This window comes from Notothenia rossii (assembly GCF_949606895.1).
Source record: "Notothenia rossii genome assembly, chromosome: 8".
Taxonomy (NCBI): Eukaryota; Metazoa; Chordata; class Actinopteri; order Perciformes; family Nototheniidae; genus Notothenia; species Notothenia rossii.
The window spans coordinates 3,388,500-3,415,233 of NC_136906.1; the positions used below are offsets into that span (position 1 = coordinate 3,388,500).

The 26,734-nt window shown below is 41.2% G+C and overlaps 3 protein-coding genes across 3 annotated transcripts in view; 1 reads left to right on the top strand and 2 right to left on the bottom strand.

The window, feature by feature from the left end:
• LOC307014338 (E3 ubiquitin-protein ligase SMURF2-like) overlaps positions 1 to 11,048 on the bottom strand; it is a gene marked incomplete at its 3' end in the record, with an annotated part of 72,404 nt that extends 61,356 nt beyond the window's left edge. The window contains exon 1 of the mRNA XM_079642212.1: positions 10,651 to 11,048. Within this exon, the coding sequence (XP_079498338.1) occupies positions 10,651 to 10,702 (52 nt within the window). The 5' untranslated portion in view covers positions 10,703 to 11,048. The remainder of the gene's footprint in view (positions 1 to 10,650) is intronic.
• LOC307016330 (phosphoinositide 3-kinase regulatory subunit 6-like) overlaps positions 1 to 26,734 on the top strand; it is a 492,324-nt gene that overhangs the window by 92,715 nt on the left and 372,875 nt on the right. The gene's annotated exons all lie outside the window — the stretch shown is intronic.
• On the bottom strand, positions 12,684 to 23,305 carry kpna2 (karyopherin alpha 2 (RAG cohort 1, importin alpha 1)). The gene is made up of 11 exons (XM_079642557.1): positions 23,192 to 23,305; positions 22,861 to 22,987; positions 22,636 to 22,776; positions 21,684 to 21,772; positions 19,819 to 20,087; positions 18,781 to 18,875; positions 16,919 to 17,182; positions 15,183 to 15,416; positions 14,808 to 14,990; positions 13,006 to 13,155; positions 12,684 to 12,921 (listed from the first exon to the last, which is right to left on the bottom strand). Exons 2-11 carry the CDS (start codon positions 22,927 to 22,929, stop codon positions 12,829 to 12,831), a joined length of 1,587 nt encoding a protein of 528 aa, XP_079498683.1. The 5' UTR covers positions 22,930 to 22,987; positions 23,192 to 23,305; the 3' UTR covers positions 12,684 to 12,828.

Consider the following 26,734-nt stretch of genomic DNA (forward strand, 5'->3'; position numbering starts at 1 on the left):
TTTAAAGCAGATGTGTATCTCGATAGTTGGCGTCAAACTGAGGATTTCTTTACTACATGATTTAAAGGGCTGTATGAACACCTTTAGGTTAAAGAACATGTATAGAGAAAGAATAATTAGACAGTATGAAGATGATGGCAGATTGTAGTGTTGACTTGTGATTGTGTTTCATGTTACTGGAAGTATTGGTTTAAGCAGCTGTGATTGAAAGCCTATCTATTTTAAGGTAAGGGGTTGAATAAGACTTTCTCCTTTCCATCATGGGCTACGAAAAGCAGCTTTAACTGTACATGTTTTATAATAATTGCCATGAGTGGAGTAAATACTTTAATAATAATAATAAAAAACTAAAAGGAGGGAAGCACCTGTCAGACGTGAGGGACAAGTGTTCGGGGTCTGGAGATCACTTCCTCCCCCTTTTCTTTCTCTACATCTGGTCTCCTCCGGGCCGTTGCTGGCGGCTGAGTTTAGAGCGACCGCAGAAGCCTTTGTCCTCACTGAAGAGCAGCTGAGCCAACAGGAATCCAGCCAGTCAGCCAGTCAGTGCATTAATTGATGGAACAATTTAAAATGATGGGAGGCTCTCAGCGGGGGGAAGGAAAAATGTTTACAAATGATGTGCAATAATTGCTCGTTGTACGTCCTCTCTTTGGTTCCTCGACACCACATGTTTCCCTCTCTGCTCTGTTGTGTTTGTTTTCCTTCATGCAAAATGTGGAAATGTTTCCTAAAGAGAAGTCCATGATGGGCAGAGGTGGGAAGTAGTGGAGAACAAATACTTCGTTACTGTACTTAAGTACATATTCTCTGGTATCAGTACTTTACTCCACTACTTATTTTTCTGACGACTTTTTACTTCTTACATGTTGAACTCAAATACCTGTACTTTCTACTTCTTACATGTTGAACTCAAATACCTGTACTTTCTACTTCTCACATGTTGAACACAAATACCTGTACTTTCTACTTCTTACATGTTGAACTCAAATACCTGTACTTTCTACTTCTTACATGTTGAACTCAAATACCTGTACTTTCTACTTCTTACATTTTGAACCCAAATACCTGTACTTTCTACTTCTTACATGTTGAACCCAAATACCTGTACTTTGTACTTCTTACATGTTGAACTCAAATACCTGTACTTTCTACTTCTCACATTTTGAACACAAATACCTGTACTTTGTACTTCTTACATGTTGAACTCAAATACCTGTACTCTCTACTTCTTACATGTTGAACACAAATACCTGTACTCTCTACTTCTTACATGTTGAACACAAATACCTGTACTTTCTACTTCTTACATGTTGAACACAAATACCTGTACTCTCTACTTCTTACATGTTGAACACAAATACCTGTACTCTCTACTTCTTACATGTTGAACACAAATACCTGTACTTTCTACTTCTTACATGTTGAACACAAATACCTGTACTCTCTACTTCTTACATGTTGAACTCAAATACCTGTACTTTCTACTTCTTACATGTTGAACACAAATACCTGTACTTTCTACTTCTTACATGTTGAACTCAAATACCTGTACTTTCTACTTCTTACATGTTGAACACAAATACCTGTACTCTCTACTTCTTACATGTTGAACTCAAATACCTGTACTTTCTACTTCTTACATGTTGAACACAAATACCTGTACTCTCTACTTCTTACATGTTGAACTCAAATACCTGTACTCTCTACTTCTTACATGTTGAACACAAATACCTGTACTCTCTACTTCTTACATGTTGAACTCAAATACCTGTACTTTCTACTTCTTACATGTTGAACACAAATACCTGTACTCTCTACTTCTTACATGTTGAACTCAAATACCTGTACTTTCTACTTCTTACATGTTGAACACAAATACCTGTACTCTCTACTTCTTACATGTTGAACTCAAATACCTGTACTTTCTACTTCTTACATGTTGAACACAAATACCTGTACTTTCTACTTCTTACATGTTGAACCCAAATACCTGTACTTTCTACTTCTTACATGTTGAACTCAAATACCTGTACTTTCTACTTCTTACATGTTGAACACAAATACCTGTACTTTCTACTTCTTACATGTTGAACTCAAATACCTGTACTTTCTACTTCTTACATGTTGAACCCAAATACCTGTACTTTCTACTTCTTACATGTTGAACTCAAATACCTGTACTTTCTACTTCTTACATGTTGAACTCAAATACCTGTACTTTCTACTTCTTACATGTTGAACTCAAATACCTGTACTTTCTACTTCTTACATGTTGAACTCAAATACCTGTACTTTCTACTTCTTACATGTTGAACACAAATACCTGTACTTTCTACTTCTTACATGTTGAACACAAATACCTGTACTTTCTACTTCTTACATTTTGAACACAAATACCTGTACTTTCTACTTCTTACATGTTGAACACAAATACCTGTACTTTCTACTTCTTACATGTTGAACCCAAATACCTGTACTTTCTACTTCTTACATGTTGAACTCAAATACCTGTACTTTCTACTTCTTACATGTTGAACTCAAATACCTGTACTTTCTACTTCTTACATGTTGAACTCAAATACCTGTACTTTCTACTTCTTACATGTTGAACTCAAATACCTGTACTTTCTACTTCTTACATGTTGAACACAAATACCTGTACTTTCTACTTCTTACATGTTGAACACAAATACCTGTACTTTCTACTTCTTACATTTTGAACACAAATACCTGTACTTTCTACTTCTCACATGTTGAACTCAAATACCTGTACTTTCTACTTCTTACATGTTGAACCCAAATACCTGTACTTTCTACTTCTTACATGTTGAACTCAAATACCTGTACTTTCTACTTCTTACATGTTGAACTCAAATACCTGTACTTTCTACTTCTTACATGTTGAACACAAATACCTGTACTTTCTACTTCTTACATGTTGAACTCAAATACCTGTACTTTCTACTTCTTACATGTTGAACTCAAATACCTGTACTTTCTACTTCTCTCATTTTCCAAACAGGCTGGTTCCTTTAGTCTGAATGTGTGTTTGGTGGCGTGATCATTATTATTTAGAGTCATTGCGTGCCTATTGATTTGAACACGATCCTTGTATCCATCATTTCCTGGTCTTCTCTAAAGAAGAGGGACCAATGAAAACGTTGTCATGTTGCCGTTGGTCACCATGGAAACATTCATGAGCTAACAATGACATTATTGTTCTATTAATATAAAGGGAGGTCAGGTACTCTTTAAAACAGCTGCTAGTTATGGGTACTTTTTACTGAAGTACATTTCAAAGCCTCTTTACTTTGACTTGAGTAAAGAAGTTTAGTAAGTACTTCTACTTTCACCAGAGTATTTTTAAACACGAGTATCTGTACTTCTACTTGAGGAAAGGATGTGTGTTCTGTTGCCATCTCTGGTGATGGTTCAGTAGAGCCCACATGCATCTCATCACTGCGTATTTACCATGTTTCCTGTCTGAACACCCAGATGAAGCCAAATCACTTCCATGCTCAGACAGAGACCACATGAATGCAGTGAGATCCAGCTCAGACCACATTAGAACGGTTTGATCATCAGGTCCCGTCCTCCATCTGTAACCAGCTGTGGAAGAGGGGGGGGGTTCTCCTCCAATTATCCAACATCCAAAGACCCCCCCATCTGTAGACTACACTCAGACTAAGCTGCATTGAAAAGAGAGACCTAAGCCTTTCACTGGAAGCCACACACAGAGGCCAGTGTGAACCCCAGGGTCTTTGTTGCATCTTCCAAATCATTTATACTCTAAAGCAGCATCTGTGTCCATTCAACTGCCAGTCAACCTGCAGGGAGGGGGAGGAACCAATGGAGCGACAGGCGTGGGGAGTAACGGATTACATGTAATAGGATAACCTAATTAGGACACCAGTATTGCCTTACAGAGACCACAGGTACATTTCCAAAATACTGGGATTTCGAGCTGGATTGCAATGTTTCAATACATTTCTAAATAAAAGGATGATATGTTACAAACTCCAAAGTCTTCCAGTTTATTATTGTGGCTTCTAGCTCAAAAAATGCTTTCTCTGGTCGGAGATTTCTCTTTGTGTTGTCCTCGGGTCGAATTTGATCCGTTTCCACATGTTTTTCTTCATGTCTGAAAAGGGTTTCTTCCACAGCCACACAAACCACACGGATCGCTCCAGACTATGTTCTTCGCAATAAAAAAGTCAAAGATCATAACTTACATTGAACTAGGTTTGTTTTTATTCAGATATTAAGCAGCTGTGGTCAATTCTGATTGAATTTCTGACTTAAACTTTGACGTTTATCAGTCTGTCCTTATCCATTTCTTTCTTTGTTTATTGCCTTACTGTAGTCAAAAATATTCAACATCTTTTACTCAAAAATGTGGTTTAACTTTGTGTGAATTTGATATCGTGACCAACATTACCTTCAAGTAGAAGCTGCTACTTCCAGCTGCAAACATACTGTCACTATCCAAGAGTCCTGATGTAATTTAAAAAAGGATACATTCTTTGTAAATGATCATGTTTGGTTGTCCAGTATTTGAAATAGGTATGCATACTGCCTACATCTTCTTTTTGGTTTTCATTCATTCATTCTTTGTGTTTGTGTTGAATACAGTCGGCTGACACCTCGTTTATTAAGCAAAAATACTTGAATTCCTGCACTAAACTAAAACAGCATGAGTTTTTGGGATGGTATTTGATATTGCTGTAATCCAGAAGTAATGGAGAGTCTTTAGGATACTTTTATAGGTTACTGATTACATTGATTTTATTGGTAATTAGCTATAGTAATGGAATTAAGTTCAGCATGTGTTAACCACAGACCTTATTTCAGGCTAACGACCAAAAAAACATCCTTTAAAAAGGTCCCGTGATATGGCCATTTCTACTGATCATAATTCCATCGTTGAGGTATCGCAGCAACGTCCCGCCGAGTGTGTGTGTGTGAGGAAGTCCGCGGATTGGTCCAAAGCGTAACGGCTCCGCGGACGTTACGTTGTGTCACCTATGCCCGAAATACGTCACTATACCCAAGAAGTAAACAATGGAAAAAGAGAAATGTCCATCGAGGCGTTCTGGGGCAGCATAGACAGGTCTTCTCTGTGTTAGAGTTTTACTCCCTACAGGGTGTACTTTGAGGGTTTGTGACTCTGCAGACCGTTTACATGCAGAAAAACCTTCATAACACACAAGGGGGACGGGTACTAACCGGAAAAGCATGACATGGGACCTTTAACTCTAACGGCCCGTCTACACTACAGGCCTCAAAAAATCTTGAAGCTGGGCGTGTCTGAAGCTTGGCGATTTTTTGCGAGCAACGCGACCAACAACCAATCACATGAACCTCCCGCCCCCGACATACAAAGCAATAGCAATGTTAAAACGAAGTAAACTGGATATAAACTCTCCAAACAGGTGAAAACCTACCAGTTTCACCCACTGTCTCTGCCACCTCCCTCCATGCCTGGTTCCTCCGGTTTGTATCCCGGTAAATAGTTCTGGTCGTAAAGAACCGGGTGATTTGCTACCGTAATATCTCGTTTGGAATATGAGGAAATGAACTGCGGTCTGGCTCTCCCAGCTTGCACGCGGTTTGATTGGCTGCGCTTGCACTGGCGGGATTTGCATAAACGGGATTTGATTGGCTGATGCCAAGCATCGAGCCTCAAAAGTTGAACATTGTTCGCCGATAGATGCTCGTGATGCAAAGCCATGCCATGCTCCCCACAATGCAGTTCGGCGAAGATTAAAAATCTTCTACGTCACCCCATTCAAGTGAATGGGCGAAGCGTTGAAAGCATTTTTCGATGCCTGTAGTGTAGACGGGCCGTAACCCTCCCAACCCTGTTCATAAAGCATTATAGTGCCCACCTCTATTTGGAGATACTTGCAGCGACTTTAAATCCTGCAGCTGATTACCCGCAAATAAGTGTCAGGGTGCACAGACAGACACAGAACGGGTGAGGGCAGAGGGAGGGTGGGAGTGAAATATTCTTTGGTGAGAGGGAGACGAGGCTTACAGTCGGAAAGAACAGGACTGACTCAGAGAGGAAGAGGTGGGAATGCGAATGGAGAATTGTAGGGAATCCCACAGAGAGAGATCTCTTCGCTGTCTGCAGCGCGCCAAAGAATTCAGATGAGCAAACCATATGCCTCAAACAGTCACATGTAAACTCGTAGCAAAGACGAGACTATAAACGTCGAGAATCTGCATTGGCCAGGAAATCAATCACACATCAGTTCGTTTATTGTTCTCTTGCATGTCTTTCGGGGCGGAAAATTGATTCAAAGGAGCTTAGACTTCTTCTTTGTGACGGACAGCTCTTGACTCAGACGGACGGCAGGGGTGCGTTCCACTTTCTGCAAACTCTCAATCACATTAGAGTGAACTTTTGGCTGCGTGTCATACATTTCCAGAATCAGAATTTCAAGAGTTGACTTTATTGCCTGGTACCATTACACATTCAAGGGATTTTCATTGGTGTAAACAAACTATTTAGCATTTAAAAAGAATAAAGACAAGCATTCAAACCATAAAATAAATATAAACAAAAGACAAAAAATGTACAGATTGATTATATGACGATATATGACAACAGCAGGGTATTATAGTTTAAAGTGAACACATGGAAAGCGGTGCAAATCACACCATGACAGGGTTTTGTCTAAAACAGGTAACATACCAAAATGCAGATTTTACCCGTAAAATGTTAAAGTGAAGCCAGAAAACTATATTTCTGTTCGTCAAAAACGGTATAATTACTCCAGAAATATGAGTATCAAACCGAGCGTCAGACGGAAAAGACAGCTTTGTTTTTACGGAGCTCCGACGTCACGTTGTTGTTTACGTGCGCGGAGACATCTTGTATACGGGGGACATGTCTCGAGATAATAGATATATCTTATATACAAGACAAGCTCCACAGTATTGCTTTTTTTTTTTTTTTTACCCTGCATGAGCTGTGTCCACAGTACAGAATTTAATAGTGATCAGACAAACAATGAGCCGTGGCTTGATGATGTAATTTATGATCACCCCGTGTTTGTATGTCACATCATTTAGGAGTGATCAGCTGGAGAGTCTAATGGAAACCTATTCCGTTGTTGTCGAGGGGCAATTCTCACCCTGAGTGTTAGTTTTAGCAGCTTGCTTGCCATACCTTTCCAGTTGTATAGCTGGCAAACATGTGCAACATCTGGTTCAAATGGACAGTGAGGGGGGGGGGAGGTTGTCAGCAAGTAGAGACGCCTTCAGCACAAACAGCTACAGGCCTGTTGAATGTCATCATTCACAACCTGCCAGGAAACAAACTCATCTGCAGCTATGTGTCAAAAATCAACCCGACTACAAATGACTACATGCAGCTACAAGGGCTCGAAAGAGTGGTGACACATTTTTTTAGAACATTTCGGAAGTTAGCATCGCAAGTGGTCCCTCGACATAAAGCCAATTGGAATTTTCTATTGGATTTTGGAGAAAATAAGATATATGACTTCATGTCACCACCGCTAAGCTAAAGGTGGCTAATGTTGGGCTACAAAGGAACTACAGCACGGTCACATGACTTCACGTCACCACCGCTAAGCTAAAGGTGGCTAATGTTGGGCTATAAAGGAACTACAGCACGGTCACATGACTTCACGTCACCACCGCTAAGCTAAAGGCGGCTAATGTTGGGCTATAAAGGAACTACAGCACGGTCACATGACTTCACGTCACCACCGCTAAGCTAAAGGCGGCTAATGTTGGGCTATAAAGGAACTACAGCACGGTCACATGACTTCACGTCACCACCGCTAAGCTAAAGGTGGCTAATGTTGGGCTATAAAGGAACTACAGCACGGTCACATGACTTCACGTCACCACCGCTAAGCTAAAGGAGGCTAATGTTGGGCTATAAAGGAACTACAGCACGGTCACATGACTTCACGTCACCACCGCTAAGCTAAAGGCGGCTAATGTTGGGCGTCTTTTTTAGAAACTTGTTAGCAACTGGCATTTTTATGATAGACAGATCGAACATTTTGTAGCTTACGGTATTTGCGGACGTATTTTATGTTGTAGAACAAAACGTTAAAATATTTTCAGCTAGGGTTAATACAGAACCTTTTTCAGGCTAACAACTTTAAAAAAAAAAACATCCTAAAAACAATTGACTTCCAATCAAGGAAAGTGCGAAAAAGTTAACTAACTTCCAGGACTCATTCCTGCACCACTCTACACCTCCTGTGTCCATTACTTCCTTCGAAGCAGCTACACAGCTGAGCAGCAACAAAGAAACACATAATGACAGTGTGTAGTGAAGCATCTCTGGTAAAAGTGAGTACTTCTTCGTAGAGCTGCAGCTTTAGGACCGGAGCTGATCATGTGGACAATACATAATTCGAAATATGCCCCGAGGAGTGATTGCTAGCAGTGCTGGAAAACAAAAATCCACTGACAAATATACAGAGAGAATCATGCAGAAAATAAGTATTTCAGGGGGATATTAAATCGGGAAGGGTGTAACGTGTCACTCGAACCGACGACCATCCAATTCCTAAGCTAATTCCCAACAGACTGATCTGCTTCCATCCCTGTATGACATGTCATGTATTTACAAATGTAAGAACGCTGGGTTTGACATTTTTGTATACAACTCTCCACATCTTGCATTGAACCTTGAATGACTTCTGACAGCTAGCTCAAAGTCTGATCTCCTTGGCTTTTTTTTTGCACGTCCAGCTCATTTTATCCCTCTTATTAAGATCGCTCCTTGTTTCCAAAAAACAGCACCGACTCAAATATTTAATTTGAAAGCCTGCCATGGAATCTGACTCAGGTCAGACGCTGGACGGACATCAAACAGGGCGGGCTCTCGTCTCCCAGTCAAAACAGAGAGCTCTCATGTAAACCGTTTCTGCTGTTTGTGTTGAGAAGGCACACATTAAAACAGCTGAGGAGGAAGAACAGAGCTGCCAAAGTATGAAGTGTTCACAGGAACAGAACTGCTTTATACATGGATTATAATGCAGGAACACAACTTATGGTGACCTGTTTTAACCACAAAGGAGGCAGATGTCTGTCTACCTGCCTGTCTGTCTGTCTGTCTGTCTGTCTGTCTGTCTGTCTGTCTGCCTGCCTGCCTGCCTGCCTGTCTGTCTGTCTGCCTGCCTGCCTGTCTGTCTGTCTGTCTGTCTGTCTGTCTGTCTGTCTGTCTGTCTGTCTGTCTGTCTGTCTGTCTGCCTGTCTGTCTGTCTGTCTGTCTGTCTGTCTGTCTGTCTGTCTGTCTGTCTGTCTGCCTGCCTGTCGGTCTGTCGGTCTGTCTGTCTGTCTGTCTGTCTGTCTGTCTGTCTGTCTGTCTGTCTGTCTGTCTGTCTGCCTTCCTGTCTACCTGCCTGTCTGTCTGTCTCTCTGTCTGTCTGTCTGTCTGTCTGTCTGTCTGTCTGTCTGTCTGTCTGTCTGTCTGTATTCATTAACAGTGGTGGAAAGTAAGTACATTTACTCAAAGTAATGTACTATTTGAAGAACTTGTTAATCTACTCTACTTGAGTATTCCCATTTTATGCTGCTTTATCCTTTACTCCATTACATATTTATCAAACAGCTTTTAGTGACTTTAGATTCAGAATTAAAAACTTTGAGCAACATGCATCTCTAATAATTCAACTTAAACAGAAAATGATATTACAAAAAGTTCTTAAGATCAATTAACTGTGCATTTAAAACGTTGTTTGTGTGAAACACAACTTATGGTGACCTGTTTTAATCACAAAGGATGCAGCTTTCTGTCTGTCTGTGTTTCTGTGTGTGTGTGTGTGTGTGTGTGTGTGTGTGTGTGTGTGTGTGTGTGTGTGTGTGTGTGTGTGTGTGTGTGTGTGTGTGTGTGTGTGTGTGTGTGTGTGTGTGTGTGTGTGTGTGTGTGTGTGTGTGTGTATTCCCTTATATGACAAAGCTCTCTGTTCAGATCCAGGCTCTCTGACCTGTGGAGCCTGGCATCATAAAGGCTTAATTATGGCTAGCTGGCATGCTAGGCTAATGTCTGCTAGCCAACTTTATATGAGCCTGTCTGTGGGCAGAACAGTGTTATAGTTGGGTAACAATGACATTGCATATATGTATCTATAAGCAAAATAAAAATGTAAGATATCAGGCCAAATGTTGGTTTATATAAGTGTAAGCACACTCTTAATGGGCAGAGTAGCACAACATAGGGATCAGACTACTTCCAGGAACAGTAATATCAACATTTAGCTTCATCTAGGGGTCTAGTCAATTTTTAGATAAAGGTCAACACTGTAAAAATAAATAATTTATAAAATGCATTGAAGCTGTTTACAAAATCGTAGAAATCACAGTAGAAAGAACCGGCGGTTAGCCAATTCCATATAGCCTATGGGATCTGGTCCCATCCAGCAAATAGACGGAGCCCACCTAGCCCCGTCCATCTGCTGGATGTAGTAGACAGAGCCCCCTTGGTTGGGAAACTCTCCACGTCCAGCAAATAGACGGTGCCCGTCTAGCCCCGTCTATTTGCTGGGTGTAATAGTCTGAGCCCCCCTATCCAGTGTATTATCCACACACTAGCCAGACAGGCTTCGTCTATTTGCTGGATGCGACCAGTTCCCATGGGGATTTAAACAGCGTTGCTACCTGTTAGTCGCAGCTTCACAGGGCCATTCCGCCGGACTCCTTGGTTAGACATGTCCTCTTGGTTCCAGCCTTCACTTCACGTAATAAAAAAAAAATTAACTGTAAAAAATTAAAATTATAATATCAAGGTTTATCAACCTCTCAGCCAGTTTTAGACAATAATGGAGTCAAGGCATTGTGGCCCGGATGCGAACTGAACTGCCATGGCGAGCGCTCACAAATGCAAAAATGAAATAAAAGAGGAAGCTGCAAAATGCATGTATAAAAAATGATTTTCCCCCGGAGGAAAGTGGAGAGAAGCTGCTGGGGAAACGCCGGGTTTGTCTTCACATCTTCGGATCAGCCTCTGCCTCGGACTGGTCCTCCTCCGGAGTGGATCCTCTGCTCTGACCGGTGACGACAACACTCTTTGGGGGAGTGATTTCACGTTTCCCCAACATGTTACCAGAGGAGGAACAAGTACTCAGGTCTAGTACTATGAAGTACCAGAGTGTAGGAATACTCTGTTACAGTAAAAGTCCTGCATTCAAAATGTTACTCAAGTAAAAGTAGAAAAAATAATTTGCATCAAAATATAGCAAAAGTAAAAGTAGTCATTGTGCAGATTGGTCCATTTCAGAATAATAGATATGTTTTATAATGATTGATCATGAAAGTGTTCTCAAAGCTGGTAAAGGTGCAGCTAGTTTGAATGACTTTGTATACAGCAGGGTAGCTTGTGGATTTACTCCAGGTGGAACTAAAGTCTGATTTAACACTTGATTATATTTCACATCATTAATCCACATCTGTGAAGTAACTAGAGGTATTTTAATACATGAGTAAAAGTACACGATTTACCTCTGAACTGTAGTGGAAGTTGCATAAAATGGAAATACTGAAGTTAAGTGCAGTACTTGAGTAAATGTACGTAGTTACTTTTCACCTTTGCCGATCTTTAGTTAAAGTAATAATTCCACACTGTAAAAATACTCCATTACAAGTGAGAGTACTGCATCGAGAATACACACGTTTTTAGTTATGACCAAGAAATGCTTGCCACTTTACTAGAGACTGTTTTGTTTTTATCAGTATTGAATCTTGGCTGCAACAATGTAAATGTTCCCTTTGTGGGACTAAAGTAATTCTGATTATCTTTTATATATATTGTACTTATTAAATGTACCATTATTTGTAAACTGCATTTACTCCAGGTGATCATGTCAGCTGATGTCTTCTGTATTTCATTGTTTTAGAGTCGTATATTTCAACATGGAAAATATTCAAAACATACTTTTTGGAGCTAGCTTTATCTTAGAAAGATGTAATGACGGATTCCTGCCTCTGCAGAACAGGTCTTATATTTTCAACAGCGAGCGCTTAAGTCTGTCGAGGAGCATTTCAAATATTTGATAAATAAAGAAACACTGAACAGCGAGGTAAACTTAATTTGTTTGTGATGTTAAAGCAGGGTATATGCAGGAACCCTGAATTCAAATGTAGGACCTTTTAAGACCCTTTCCATACATTTTAAGACCTCATCGCCACTTTGAGTTCTAACCGGTTACCTTGGCAACACACTTTGACTATATACAGTATTGATTGTCCTTCCTCCTTATTTTCCAACCATTTGGACGCAGACTTGCATTTCCCCATAATGATGTTGCTTAGCAACCGGCGTAAACGGAGCTCAGCGCGCCATCAAGCAGTGAGCGTTCGATGTCCTGTTCAGATGACGTCAAACCCAACGGGATGCCATAAATAAACTACACAGAATCACACTACACACCTACGCCATGATTACATTCAGGCACACTGTAGAACACAACCTCTTTGGATATACTTATTGGAAACAAGCTACAAAATGTAAACACCTTGGAAAATGCCCTTTAATAGCCTTAATTTTCACTAAATTGATTTATCTACTTGTAATACTTTAAGACCCCGCGGACCCCCTGAAGAATCAAAATATTTAAGATGAAATAATAATATGTAAACCCAAGAAAAAGAAAATATATAAAATGAATACAAAAGTCAGTAAACACAAACCTTGCTAGTGGTACAAACAACTTTATTTACAGTAATGTTTTGTCACATTAAAACGGTATGTACAACACATACAGGAACCTCCACAGATGGAGACAAACAGGAGAGGAGGGAACAGTAAAGTGTAGAGAAGAAGTGGAAATCAGAAAGTCTCTAGAAGTTGAAACTTGTGCTTTGGTTTTCACTGATCTGGAACGCATAGCCGTCATCGGTCACTTCGGGAACCACAGACTGAACCACCTCGTCCTTTAACAACAGAAACATCAAGTTAAGACGAGTCATAGGTGTAAAAAAAGGTTAATTTAAAATCAGTTTGAAGAAGAGACGTACCTCGTCAGAGAAGTATTTCTCGATCAGGTTGAGGGAAGCTTTGTAGACCATCTCGTTCTCGTGACTCTGCAGAGCTTCGATCTTGTCGAGTCCTCCGCACTCTTCGACCATCAGACTCAGCTTATCGGACTCGCCGATTTTATCCCCAGCCTGGAAGGAAAACATGCATAAATGTTACTTCAGAGCCACGATGTTAACTCATTATGCAGGAAGGACTCCTAAAGCCCGGAAATTAGTTGTCATTTTTAGCAGTTCCTGAATGTATTTTTGGTTGTCATCCTATAATATGTCAGTAGTTAACACAAGCTGAAGAGATTTAAAAAGATTCTACCACGGAATATGTCCGTAAATACTACCGTACTGGTGAATTAAAAAAACGGCGGCAACGTGTTTAAATGAGACGCCTAAACGCCATCAAGCCTAACATTAGCCACCTTTAGCTTAGCGGTGGTCACGTGAAGTCATGTGACCGTGCTGTAGTTCCTTTATAGCCCAACATTAGCCACCTTTAGCTTAGCGGTGGTGACGTGAAGTCATGTGACCGTGCTGTAGTTCCTTTATAGCCCAACATTAGCCTCCTTTAGCGTAGCGGTGGAGACGTGAAGTCATGTGACCGTGCTGTAGTTCCTTTATAGCCCAACATTAGCCGCCTTTAGCTTAGCGGTGGTGACGTGAAGTCATGTGACCGTGCTGTAGTTCCTTTATAGCCCAACGTTAGCCTCCTTTAGCGTAGCGGTGGAGACGTGAAGTCATGTGACCGTGCTGTAGTTCCTTTATAGCCCAACATTAGCCGCCTTTAGCTTAGCGGTGGAGACGTGAAGTCATGTGACCGTGCTGTAGTTCCTTTATAGCCCAACATTAGCCACCTTTAGCTTAGTGGTGGTGACGTGAAGTCATGTGACCGTGCTGTAGTTCCTTTATAGCCCAACATTAGCCACCTTTAGCTTAGCGGTGGTGACGTGAAGTCATGTGACCGTGCTGTAGTTCCTTTATAGCCCAACATTAGCCGCCTTTAGCTTAGCGGTGGAGACGTGAAGTCATGTGACCGTGCTGTAGTTCCTTTATAGCCCAACATTAGCCGCCTTTAGCTTAGCGGTGGAGACGTGAAGTCATGTGACCGTGCTGTAGTTCCTTTATAGCCCAACATTAGCCACCTTTAGCTTAGTGGTGGTGACGTGAAGTCATGTGACCGTGCTGTAGTTCCTTTATAGCCCAACATTAGCCGCCTTTAGCGTAGCGGTGGAGACGTGAAGTCATGTGACCGTGCTGTAGTTCCTTTATAGCCCAACATTAGCCGCCTTTAGCTTAGCGGTGGAGACGTGAAGTCATGTGACCGTGCTGTAGTTCCTTTATAGCCCAACATTAGCCACCTTTAGCTTAGTGGTGGTGACGTGAAGTCATGTGACCGTGCTGTAGTTCCTTTATAGCCCAACATTAGCCACCTTTAGCTTAGCGGTGGTGACGTGAAGTCATGTGACCGTGCTGTAGTTCCTTTATAGCCCAACATTAGCCACCTTTAGCTTAGCGGTGGTTACGTGAAGTCATGTGACCGTGCTGTAGTTCCTTTATAGCTTAACGTTAGCTTTTTACTTCAGAAATATTAAAGTGGTGTTAACATGTGGAGATTATCCTGCTGAACTAAACGTGTAAATATCATAAACGTTTTTTACAGAGATTATTTTCTGACATAATCCAAAATCCCAGGGAGAAATCCCATTGGACCAGGAGACGCTGCCTTCAGGGTCAGTTCACATCCCACTCTATGGATCTTTTAAAGACTGTTGTGTTTCGGAAACACTCACCATGAAGATGTTGGTGATGGCGTCCAGGATGACGAGGACGATCTTGCTGTCCTTGGAGGAGAGGAGGTTCAGCAGCGGCTCCAGGATGTTGGCCTGCACCAGGTAGACCACCTGCTGCACGGACCCCCCGCTGGTGAAGTTCGTGATGGCCCACACCGCCTCCTTCTGGGTTTTATAGTCACCCTGCAGAGAAAAGAGACGGAGATGATGAGCCATATGGTTATCACTAGCTATGTGCATATGACAACTAAACCTTTGAATCTTGAACTTCTGTTTTATGCTTCTTTATCATATTTAAAAAAACAATAGGGCAGCAGGTAGCTCAGTCTGAAGCAACCAATAACGAGCTTAATAAAAACCCTTAACTAAACGTACCCGGAGCAGCACGTCCACCAGCAGGGGCACGAGCCCGGCGTCGATGACCTCCTGGATCTGGCAGTCCCTGCCGGCCGTCACGTTGGACAGCGTCCAGGCCGCCTCCTTCTGGATGTTGGCCTTCTTGTGGCGCAGCAGAGCGGGGAACATGGCGAGGGCTCCGGAGTCCAGCACCGCCTGCGTCTGCTCGTCTGTCCCCGTCACGATGTTCCCCAGGGCTCGCAGCGCGGGGGTCTGAGGGGGGAGAGGACAGTCAATGTATCATTATGATGATCGTCATATTTTCTGACTTAAATAAAATAAAAATCATAATTCTGAACTTCTATCTCGTTCACATTTTAAAATCTCACAATCAGCTTTCTTTAAAGATCTATCTATCTAGTGACGAAGTCCCTCCCCTTCCGGTGGAGCTCCATGGGACCTTATTTCGGAAGAATTATGTATTGAAGTCAATGGAGAGAGAAAGACTATCTTTCAATCCAGTTTGAATTGTGCCACAAATTACTACACACATGATGTTTGTCAATTTAAAAGATAATTTTGCAAGTCAAAAAGAAAAAAGTGTCGTAAAAGTGTGAAGTAAAAAATAGGGTTTGTTTTTCTTGTGTGTTACCAGCCATTGTTAACCATTCAGAAGTGGCCCATGATAGACAGATTGATCCAATCACTTGAAATACTTTTCCAAATGGCTTCCAATGGAGCTCTCCTAGATGGTTTGGTGAAACCATCTGAGTCAGGTTAGTAATGCTCCATCACATGTTTCTATTACAGGGTGAATCTCAAACTGAAGCTTGACTTTAAAGCAACCCAACGGAGGTTTCATGTAAGTTTAGTTCTTTCACTCGTAGCTCGGGCTGCGGGGGCGCAATATCTGTCAGAAAAATCGCAATTAGATTATTTCCCCGTATCGTGCAGCCCTATTTCCCAGCACACATGTTCATCAAAGCCAATCTGACTTCCCAACGATTAAATACTGTAGATTATTCAATGCTTTTGTCGGCACATGGGTTTTATCGCTCTGCCAATGTGTGAGCAGGAAATAAGCTTAATGCGCCTGGACACTTTAGGCTCAGTTATCTGAACTCAGGTCACGTTTCACCTGAGCTCATTTTCAGACCGAGCCGAATGAGTCATACTTTTGACTTCATAGGTATGAACTTCTCTCATTTCAAAATATCAGGATCTTTAAATCTCATAATGCGCTGGAGGTCAGCACTGTGGCCTTATTGATCAATACGATGATGAAGTCATAGTTTTGACTTTTTAAAATCATAATTATTAAGTTCTCATTTGAAAAATCTCACAATCAGTTTTAAAAAAATCTTATAATACATTAGATTTGAATAGCACTTTTCCAAATGCTCTAAGGCACTTTACATATTTCATAATAATCTCTTTTTTACTCCTACTTGCAACCACATGAACAACACATCGTGTCATGCAGACAGAAGGCGTTCATCTGAAGTTCAAAGTCAGTCATAATCATTTTAGATTTCCTTAAATCAATGTTTTAGGTTGAAACAAATAAAATAATTGAATGTTGATTTTCTTACTGCTCCTAAAAAAGGGTCAATCTACAACATGCAAGAGCTGTGACCCCTTCCTCTCGCTGCCCCATTTACGGTGTTCTGTGACAGTTGATTGATGGGACTGTCCACGACGCTATAAACACACACTCATTCGTTTCCTCCCGATTATACAAAATGAAAACACCACATAAGAGGTTTGGTACGCACCACGACGGGCAGCTCCTCGAAGCCGAGCAGCTTGACGAGGCGGGGGATGAGCCCGGTCTGCACCATGACCTCGATGCGGTCGTTGGAGCCGTCCGTCAGGTAGGACACGGCCCAGCAGGCGTCAGCCAGCACCTCCCGGTCCTCGTGGTGCAGCAGACGCACCAGCACAGGCAGGATCTGCTGGATGGCTGCGAGGGGGGGGGACGGGTTCTTGTTCCTGCAGAGGTTAGAGAGGGTCCAGGTCACGTTCCTCAGGTAGCTCACCTGCAGAGAGAGAGGGAGAGGGGAGGTTAGTTTGATATGAGAGGCATTGTGTCAGAGCGCCCTCTAGTGGGGACAGAGGAGAATGACTGAAAGTGCACACATTGCATTTTTTTGAATAATAAGTCATATTGCTATTGTACTTCAAACGGTATTTCTTGTAATAGTTTTTTTTTGTAATAGTTATTCTTTGTATATTTGCTCTTGGTTTACAAATAAATTCCTCTGTTAATGTGTAAGGTTCTTACTAAATAAAGTCTGATTCTCAATAAAAGCAGATATTACCAATTATGTTGAATTTGATATTTCTCAATTAACTAATTTTTAAACGTAATACTTTAATATTTAAATAAATACTTATTCAGAATATAAGAGAGCCGTTTGCTGAGAGAGGAGTGTCGAGTCAGAGCGCCCTCTAGTGGGGACAGAGGGGAATGACCATGTATCATTTGCTTGTGTTTTTCCATACTTTCAATTCTGAAAGATTGCTATTTTACTTCGTATATTCATACTTTTTTTTAAGCCTTATTTATTTTAATAATACATTTGATTTATATAGCGCTTTTCCTGGTGCTCAAGGCACTTTATTTACCCATCAATATGATGATGAGCAATCAGTGAATATCAAACATGCCTAATAGGTCTGACGAACTTGGAGCAATTTACATTCAGTGTGTTCACATTGAAACGTTACAACGTTTTGGAAAAAGCACAAGTGATAATATCTTAACTGTAATGAGATCTTTTTAAATATTTCATACTTTAATTCCAGATTTATGTTTGACCAGCATGACAACGACATGATCGACTAGGTACATCCTAATTGGCTCTAACATGGGTGAACACCATTTAAGAGCTACTGTAGATTATTCAATGCTTTTGTCGGCACATGGGTTTTATCGCTCTGCCAATGAATGAGCAGGAAATAAGCTTAATGCGCCTGGACACTTTAGGCTCAGTTATCTGAACTCAGGTCACGTTTCACCTGAGCTCATTTTCAGACCGAGCCAAGAGTCATACTTTTGACTTTTCAACACTAAAATGCCAACGGGTCCATTTTACCCGCAGCTGTTTTCTGATTGTATGTAGCTTTTTTTCAATAAAATATTCAAGTCTCCCAGTCCGTGACTTTTCCTGAAAGTGTGTTATGTAGCACCCTCTGTTGTTAAACATTGTTTTTCATACTTTAAATTCTGATAAAGTGCACTTTTTCCCCCCAAATTGCTATTTTACTTCGTATATTTATACTTTTTTTGGATTTGATGTGTTCCTTTTTAAGTCCTCTTACTATGCATCCGTCATTATACACCAGATCTAATTCAGTGGATGTTTAAATCTATAAAGTGGATTCAAATGTAAGTTATTATGGTGAATATGATTTTAAACTTAATTTTGTAATAATTAATTCGGCTGTTTTTTTTTTTTTTCTTGAAATACTTATGTAGAATAATCAGTATATATTCTTTTAAATGTGTTTAGGGAATTCGATAAGGTGTTTTTCCCCTTTAAACTGCCTGTAAGGACATTAGTTCCTATTTTAAGAAAAGTACATGAATGGACAAACCAAGTCAGATAATAAATCAGATGACTAAAGCACTCACAGTGAGCACGGAGAGGTCGGGCACGGCCAGCAGGCTGAGCAGAGGGAGGACGGCTCCGTGTTTGATCACATGGTCTCTGAGGGCAGAGCCATCGCCTGAGAGAGGGGACGGACAACGGGTCATTAACACAAGGAGAGACCAACAAGATGAGAAGACATACAGCTGCAAGTAATACCACCGATACCAACCCAGAAAATCTGAGAGGCTAAAAACCTGCTTGATACTAAAGGAAGGCCTGATGTATAGAATATGAGACATTTCTACATTTTTGGGAACCAGGTTCGACTTTTTGGAAGACGTGTCAAATACACAGAGTTGGCTTAAGTGAAAGTATTTGATATGTGTCATGTCCCATTTCAGAATCATTTATATTTAATAACTGGATTATAATAATTTATGCGTCAATGTTTTCATCACATCTGGTATAAGTCACGGTTCATACACTTTTTCACTAATGTAGTTTCAATGACCTTTACCTCATTTTCCATGACCAAATAAATTACTCTCAGCGGTACCACTGAAAATGGTTTATTTTAACACGGAACAGGAAAATAATGTCTGGATATGAAACATGTTGTTATCTAAAACAACTCAAATAGGCTGACTAGCTTCTACGCACTAAAGCAACTAAAATCTCTCACCAGCAAAACACCTCGTCAGTTAAAAGCCATTTTACGTTTCATTACCATACAGTATGTATTATCATTATAGTATTACTATTTTGGCGATTAGATAAAATATAAATTATATTTGATGCAACTTTAGTTACATTTTCATAACTTTGGGAAAAATATTGTTTTCCATAATTTTTCCAGGACCTGGAATTAGCATTTTTAATTTCCATGACTTCTCCAGGTTTTCAATGACCGTAAGAACCCTGATAAGTAGAGCTAAAAGTACAATACTGGCTTCTGAAATGTAGCGCAGTAGAAGTATTAGCATACAATAAAAATACCTAAAAGTTCTACTTGTACTCAAGCTACCTCGTGTTAATCCACCTCTGTAGATAGAATGTGAAAAAGATGGCTTCATAAATACCGGCGATGTTCCCCAGCGCCCACACGGCCTGCTCGCTGATGTGCTGGTGGGGGGAGTTGACCAGGCCGATGAAGGCGGAGATGCCCCCCCCCTCCACCACGGCCGCCGTCTGCTCTGAGGTCCCCGAGGCGATGTTGGTCAGAGCCCAGGACGCCTCGAACTGCATGGGGGGGCAATCCACCAGGCTCAGGAAGGACACGAACTTCGGGATGAGACCCGCGCTGATCAGCTGGTTGATCGGGGGGTTCTTCTCCCGGGAGAGGAGCTTCCTGTGAGGAGAGAGGAGAGGAGGCGAGTTAGAGGAGAGGAGGAGGCGAGTTAGAGGAGAGGAGGAGGCGAGTTAGAGGAGAGGAGGAGGCGAGTTAGAGGAGAGGAGGAGGCGAGTTAGAGGAGAGGAGGAGGCGAGTTAGAGAAGAGGAGGGGAGGTGAGTGAGAGGAGAGGAGGAGGCGAGGAGTTAGAGGAGAGAGGAGATGCGAGTTAGAGGAGAGGAGGGAGAGGAGGTGAGTTAGAGGAGAGGAGGGAGAGGAGGTGAGTTAGAGGAGAGGAGGGAGAGGAGGTGAGTTAGAGGAGAGGAGGGAGAGGAGGTGAGTTAGAGGAGAGGAGGGAGAGGAGGTGAGTTAGAGGAGAGGAGGGAGAGGAGGTGAGTTAGAGGAGAGGAGGGAGAGGAGAGGAGGGAGAGCAGGTGAGTTAGAGGAGAGGAGTGAGAGGAGTTGAGTGAGAGGAGGTGAGTGAGAGGAGAGGAGAGGAGGTGAGTGAGAGGAGAGGAGAGGAGGTGAGTGAGAGGAGAGGAAGTGAGTGAGAGGAGAGGAAGTGAGTGAGAGGAGAGGAAGTGAGTGAGAGGAGAGGAAGTGAGTGAGAGGAGAGGAAGTGAGTGAGAGGAGAGGAGGTGAGTGAGAGGAGAGGAGGTGAGTGAGAGGAGAGGAAGTGAGTGAGAGGAGAGGAAGTGAGTGAGAGGAGAGGAAGTGAGTGAGAGGAGAGGAGGTGAGTGAGTGAGAGGAGGTGAGTGAGTGGAGGTGAGTTAGAGGAGAGGAGGTGAGTGAGGGAGAGGAGGTGAGTGAGAGGAGAGGAGGTGAGTGAGAGGAGAGGAGGCGAGTGAGAGGAGAGGAGGCGAGTGAGAGGAGAGGAGGCGAGTGAGAGGAGAGGAGGCGAGTGAGAGGAGAGGAGGCGAGTGAGAGGAGAGGAGGCGAGTGAGAGGAGAGGAGGTGAGTGAGAGGTGAGTTAGAGGAGAGGAGGTGAGTTAGAGAGTTAGAGGAGAGGAGGTGAGTTAGAGGAGAGGAGGTGAGTGAGAGGTGAGTTAGAGGAGAGGAGGTGAGTTAGAGAGTTAGAGGAGAGGAGGTGAGTGAGAGGAGAGGAGGTGAGTGAGAGGAGAGGAGGTGAGTGAGAGGAGAGGAGGTGAGTGAGAGGAGAGTTAGAGGTGAGTGAGAGGTGAGTTAGAGGAGAGGAGGTGAGTGAGAGGGGAGGAGGTGAGTGAGAGGGGAGGAGGTGAGTGAGAGGAGAGGAGGTGAGAGAGAGGAGAGGAGGTGAGAGGAGGCGAGTGAGAGGAGAGGAGGCGAGTGAGAGGAGAGGAGGCGAGTGAGAGGAGGCGAGTGAGAGGAGAGGAGGTGAGTTAGAGAGTTAGAGGAGAGGAGGTGAGTTAGAGAGTTAGAGGAGAGGAGGTGAGTTAGAGGAGAGGAGGTGAGTGAGAGGTGAGTTAGAGGAGAGGAGGTGAGTGAGAGGAGAGGAGGTGAGTGAGAGGAGAGGAGGTGAGTGAGAGGAGAGGAGGTGAGACTGTCAGACTTGATCACTATGGGGGAGTTCACACACTTCTCAGGTAGAAACGAAAGCTTTATTTATATATAATAATAATAAATGTGTTTGTTGTTACCGTGCTGCCTGAGTGGCCTGCAGCTGAGTCTCTGCGTCTCCACTGTTCACTCCAGCGAGGATCTCCTCCACCGTCCACTGTCTGAACGCCTGGCAGGAGGACAATACAGGGAAGATCAAAACCAACAACTCCTTCTCCTGACCCCTAACAGCTACATTGTCTAGAAACATGATAGATACAGCCAACAACAAAGAGGATATATGAACATGAACGCCTCCAAGTTACAATCCCATGTAATGTTACTCATCATTATCTAATTTGTACCTTGGTCAAATGAATACATTAGGCTGCAGTGATGTAGATACAGCTGAAACAAGTAGGCGGTTGAGAATTTGATAAAACGTACATGTAATAAAAAGTATTTATGGAGGTCTATGTATTTCTATGACATAAATCCCCAGCCTATTTTAATTTAACAACTTTTAGAAGAATATATATTTGTTAGAATAGATTATAATGCTGTTCAGCCCATGCTAATACAATAGCATTTTACCAGTGAAGCACAATATCCCTATCCCTCTGTTTAACATTATCAAACCATAAGTTTCCATTTTGTCAGATTGATTCTAATCAGCAGAAGAAAGTAGGCAACCATTTTGAATAGGACTGCTGAAAATGTTGATTAAATAAAAAAACACATATAGGGAGTTTCACAAAGACATTAATGCATTTATAGTACATGCTAAAGTGATTTAAGGGTGGGGTCTGTGGTGTTAAAACCGACCCCTTACATTCCTCAACTAACAGATCTCAGATCAGAAGCACAGAGCAGAATACACTTCATTTTCAAAGATTAAACTACAACGAAAGTTACATTATTGGCTTTTTATAACATTATAAATGCGGTTTTCTTGTATCCTCTGCATATAAAACCACATTTAAGTCGTGTAAAACCATCTGGAACAATATATTTAACGTTTCATTTGTTTTAAAATGTTTTTAAAACGCTCACCTGACAGTTCTGGGTCCTCTCCTGCAGAGGGGAAGTGGCCTCGTCAGGAAACACTGCCACATTTCTCTTTTTGAACATCTGGTCATCTTTCTTCGCCTTTCGGAGCTCCACGTTCACCTCCACCCTCCTGCGTCGAAGCTCCTGCATTTACGGTCAATTGAAAGTCACATTTAAACTTCAAATATGTGGATTAAGAAGCTAAAATGTCGCAGAAATAAAACTCACATTGGCATCTTTGCCTTTGTTCTTGAATTTGTTCAGACGGTCGGCGTTCTCACATGACGGAGCAGACATGTTTGCAGGTGACAGGGAAGTTTAGCAGCAGTAAAAATGAAGTTTTAAGTGGTTTTTCCTGCAAAGAAATATAGGTTAAATCACTTTTAGCTGCCTCATGTCAAGCATATGGACGGATTGACACCAAAATAAACTCCTGACATCCAGCTACAGTTGGTAATATCGTCAATAAACCACATAAAAGTATGCAAAACTGTATTTTTTCAAGGATAAAATGACATTTCTTTTAATAAGGCTTGATAAGTAGGAGACACGTTCTTACCTGGCTCTCGCTCGGAGGTTGTAATACTCGAAAAGTGCCGCACAGACCTTTAAATTACTGAAACTGAGCCCTCTGATTGGTCCATTTGAGCATAAGCATCCAGCCGCCTCTTCTCATTGGTCCGTTTGAAAAAATCACGAAGCAAACAGGAAGTGTCGTAATGCGGGTATCGCGATATCTCCGTAGCGCGGCAGAATGAGACTTCATGGAAACTCTTCCTGACTCGGTTTTTAACAGTCGTTCTGCTTTTTCATTGGATGCTTGTGACGGATGAGCTGATCCCAGATCTGTGGATTTCGGTCCTCATGGAATGACATTTATACAGGGGACAAACCGTCCTAATAAACTATGGAAGACATTCTAGATAGAACAATATCAATACTTTTTTGTACATTTACAATAGAAAACGACACGTTTCTTTGTTACTACATAAGGTACCTCATGTCACACCTTTTTATCTAATAATTTCGACTTTTTTATCACTTAACACTGACATTTTATCCCATAATTATGAATCTTTACTTCATAATTTCGATTAATCTCATAATTTCGATTTTTCTATCTTGTAATGATGACGTTAGATCTCATAATTGAACTCTTTATCTCATCACTATCCCGTATTTATGACTATTTATTTAATAATTTCAACCTCTTTTCATTTCAAAATCTTGTGACTTTGACTTTAAATCTTATATTTTACTTTTTATTTAATAGTTTTTACTTATTTTATAAATCCTTACGCAGTTCTCATCATTATGACAGTGTTTATTACTTTCTTTACCTCATAACTGCCACTTTAGATCTCATGATTGACTTTTTATCCCATAAATATGTGTCATTTTGACTCTTAATCTCATCATTTCTACTTTTACTCGTTATGACTTTTGTATTTCATAATTTGGACATTTGTCTCATAACGCTGACTTTATATATCATTTTTTTTCTTCTCAAAAGCTCAGATTTTTGGGTACCACTTTACAATAAGACTACCCTTATAAAGTGTCTTCGAATAGTTTGTAATTCATTTATTAATTAGGTTGTAAATCATTAATAAGCTTTTATAAGACATGAGATAAAAAGGGCAACTGTGACTGGCTGCTTGCCAAATAGTGAGCCCACATTTATCTGTACTGCTAAGCCTTATTAGAAACGTAGTAACTCATTAACAAATGGAGATTTGTTTCACACTTTACAATAAGGCTCCCTTTTGGCAACTATAAATGTTACTAACTCATAAACAAATGGTCATAAAGAGATGCCAAGAAGCATCAAGATGGAAGGGGGGGGGGGAAATCAACTCAGTGAACAACAGATGCTGGCAGATGAAGAAGACGAAGTAAGCTAGGTAGCCAATATAAGGCTTAGTCATCTTGCCAAATAGTGAGCTCACATTTATCTGAAGGTTGCTAAGTCTTATATAGGCTTATAAGTCTTATATAGGCTACTTAGTTTACTTCGTCTCCTTAATCAGCCAGTATCTGTTGTCAGGGTTCATACACTTTTTCACCAATGATTTTCCATGACTTCTCCAGGACCTTTACCTAATGTTCCATGACCAAAACAATTACTCTTTCTCAGCGGCACCACTGAACATGGTTTATTTTAACATGGAACAGCAAAAATAAGGTCTGCATATGAAACATGTTGTTCCTATCTAAAACAAATCAAATAGGCTTACTAGCTTCTACACGCTAAAGCAGGGGTAGCCAACGCGGTGCCCGCGGGCACTAAGTCGCCCGCAGGGGGGAAATTGGTCGCCGTGCATGTTCTAAAAATAGCACAAGTCACCATGGAGCTCCGTCTAAAAAAATTATTGAATAGATTTTTAATTTTTAAAATGACAATATTGAATATAACATTTTAAAAGCACACATTTTGTATGTACATATGTAAGTGAAATGGAGATTTGGTGCGTGAAATTGAACTCTGACCCCAGATAGGTTCAGAGTTGAACTCAAATCTCCGTTCCACCTTTAGCTGAGACAAGCAAGCATGAGCAGCTACGATCATGGGCCTCATCACCACACCGCAAATACACACACACACACACACACACACCCACCCACCAGTGGTGAGGATCTCAGCCTGCCACTGACGTTCAACCAGAAAACATCAGCAGTTAGCTGTTAGCAGTTAGCAAACAGAGATCACAGCTCCTCATATCTTTTCAGAAACTGGACAAAAGTTAAACAAGTACAAACCACAGACTGTCTGTGTCATGGCGAATACAGTCGCTGGTTTATTTATGTCTGTAGGCCGTTGTTATGAGTGTGGAATGAGCATATACAACGTTAGCTTAGCCTGGTCGACCCAATCTCCATTCAGAAAACAAGCATTTTAAAAGGTTTTTCGCCTGCCGTCTTGTCTGCAGACTTGTCAAGCATTAATTCATGGTTTTTACTAAGCGGTATCAGTATGTTGTTACTTCGGCATCATTTAGAAACGTGTATTACAATTTAATCACGGTAAAATATGTTCATTTTGTTGTAGTTGTAGCTCCCGAGCCAGCGCGTCTTGTTTGAATGATGCGAGTAAACACAGCTGGCAGCAGCGGTGAAACTGAGCGATTAGAGCGAAGTCGCGTCCGGTGTGAACGCAGCATTACAACGACCCCTGATAGATCTCGCGAGAATGTGTATAAATATAGATGCATTTTCATAAGAAAACAATGGGGTTGCTATAGCAATGGTAAATCATTGTTAATAATTATTGTGAGGAATAATTAACATTAACATGTGATCAGACAGTCCTTCACATACAGTAAATTAATATGTATTCTGATTATTATTAATAAGAATATTATCATTAAAGGTGAACCGCAATTATGTTATTCAGGAAGTTTGTATCAAACAAGTAGCCCTTCGTATTACTCAGTACCCAGCGCCGTATAGATAGAATATAGATATAGTATAGATATATAATATATATAGATATATAATATAGTATAGATAGTCAGTCTATACGGCGCTGTCAGTACCCTTAAAGTAGCCCTCGGTGACAAAAAGGTTGGTGACCCCTGCGCTAAAGCAACTCAAATCTCTCACCAGCAAAACACCTCGACAGTTAAATGCCATTTTACGTTTCATTACTATACGATACAGTATGTATTATCATTATAGTATTACTATTTCGGCGATTAGATAACATATACATTATATTTGACGCAACTTTAGTTACATTTCCATGACTTTTCAAAACTTAGGGAAAAAATATTGTTTTCCATAACTTCTCCAGGGCCTGTCCAGGTTTTTAATGACAGTAAGAATCCTGTGTTGTTCACTGAGTTGATTCTTGCTAGTCTATGTTGCTAAGTAGCCAAGGCTTAGTCATCTTGCCAAATAGTGAGCCTGTGTTGATGTATGCAAACTATGTAAGGGTAGTCTTATTGTAAAGTGGTACAGATTTTTCTCAAATTGCTGTTTTTATCTCATGACTTTTCATGTGTATTTTTTGCCCAGATATATGCATTCATTAATTATAAGCAACAATCCCCCAAATTCAGACATTTTTTATTATTATAATCAAGTTTAAAAAACATTTTCA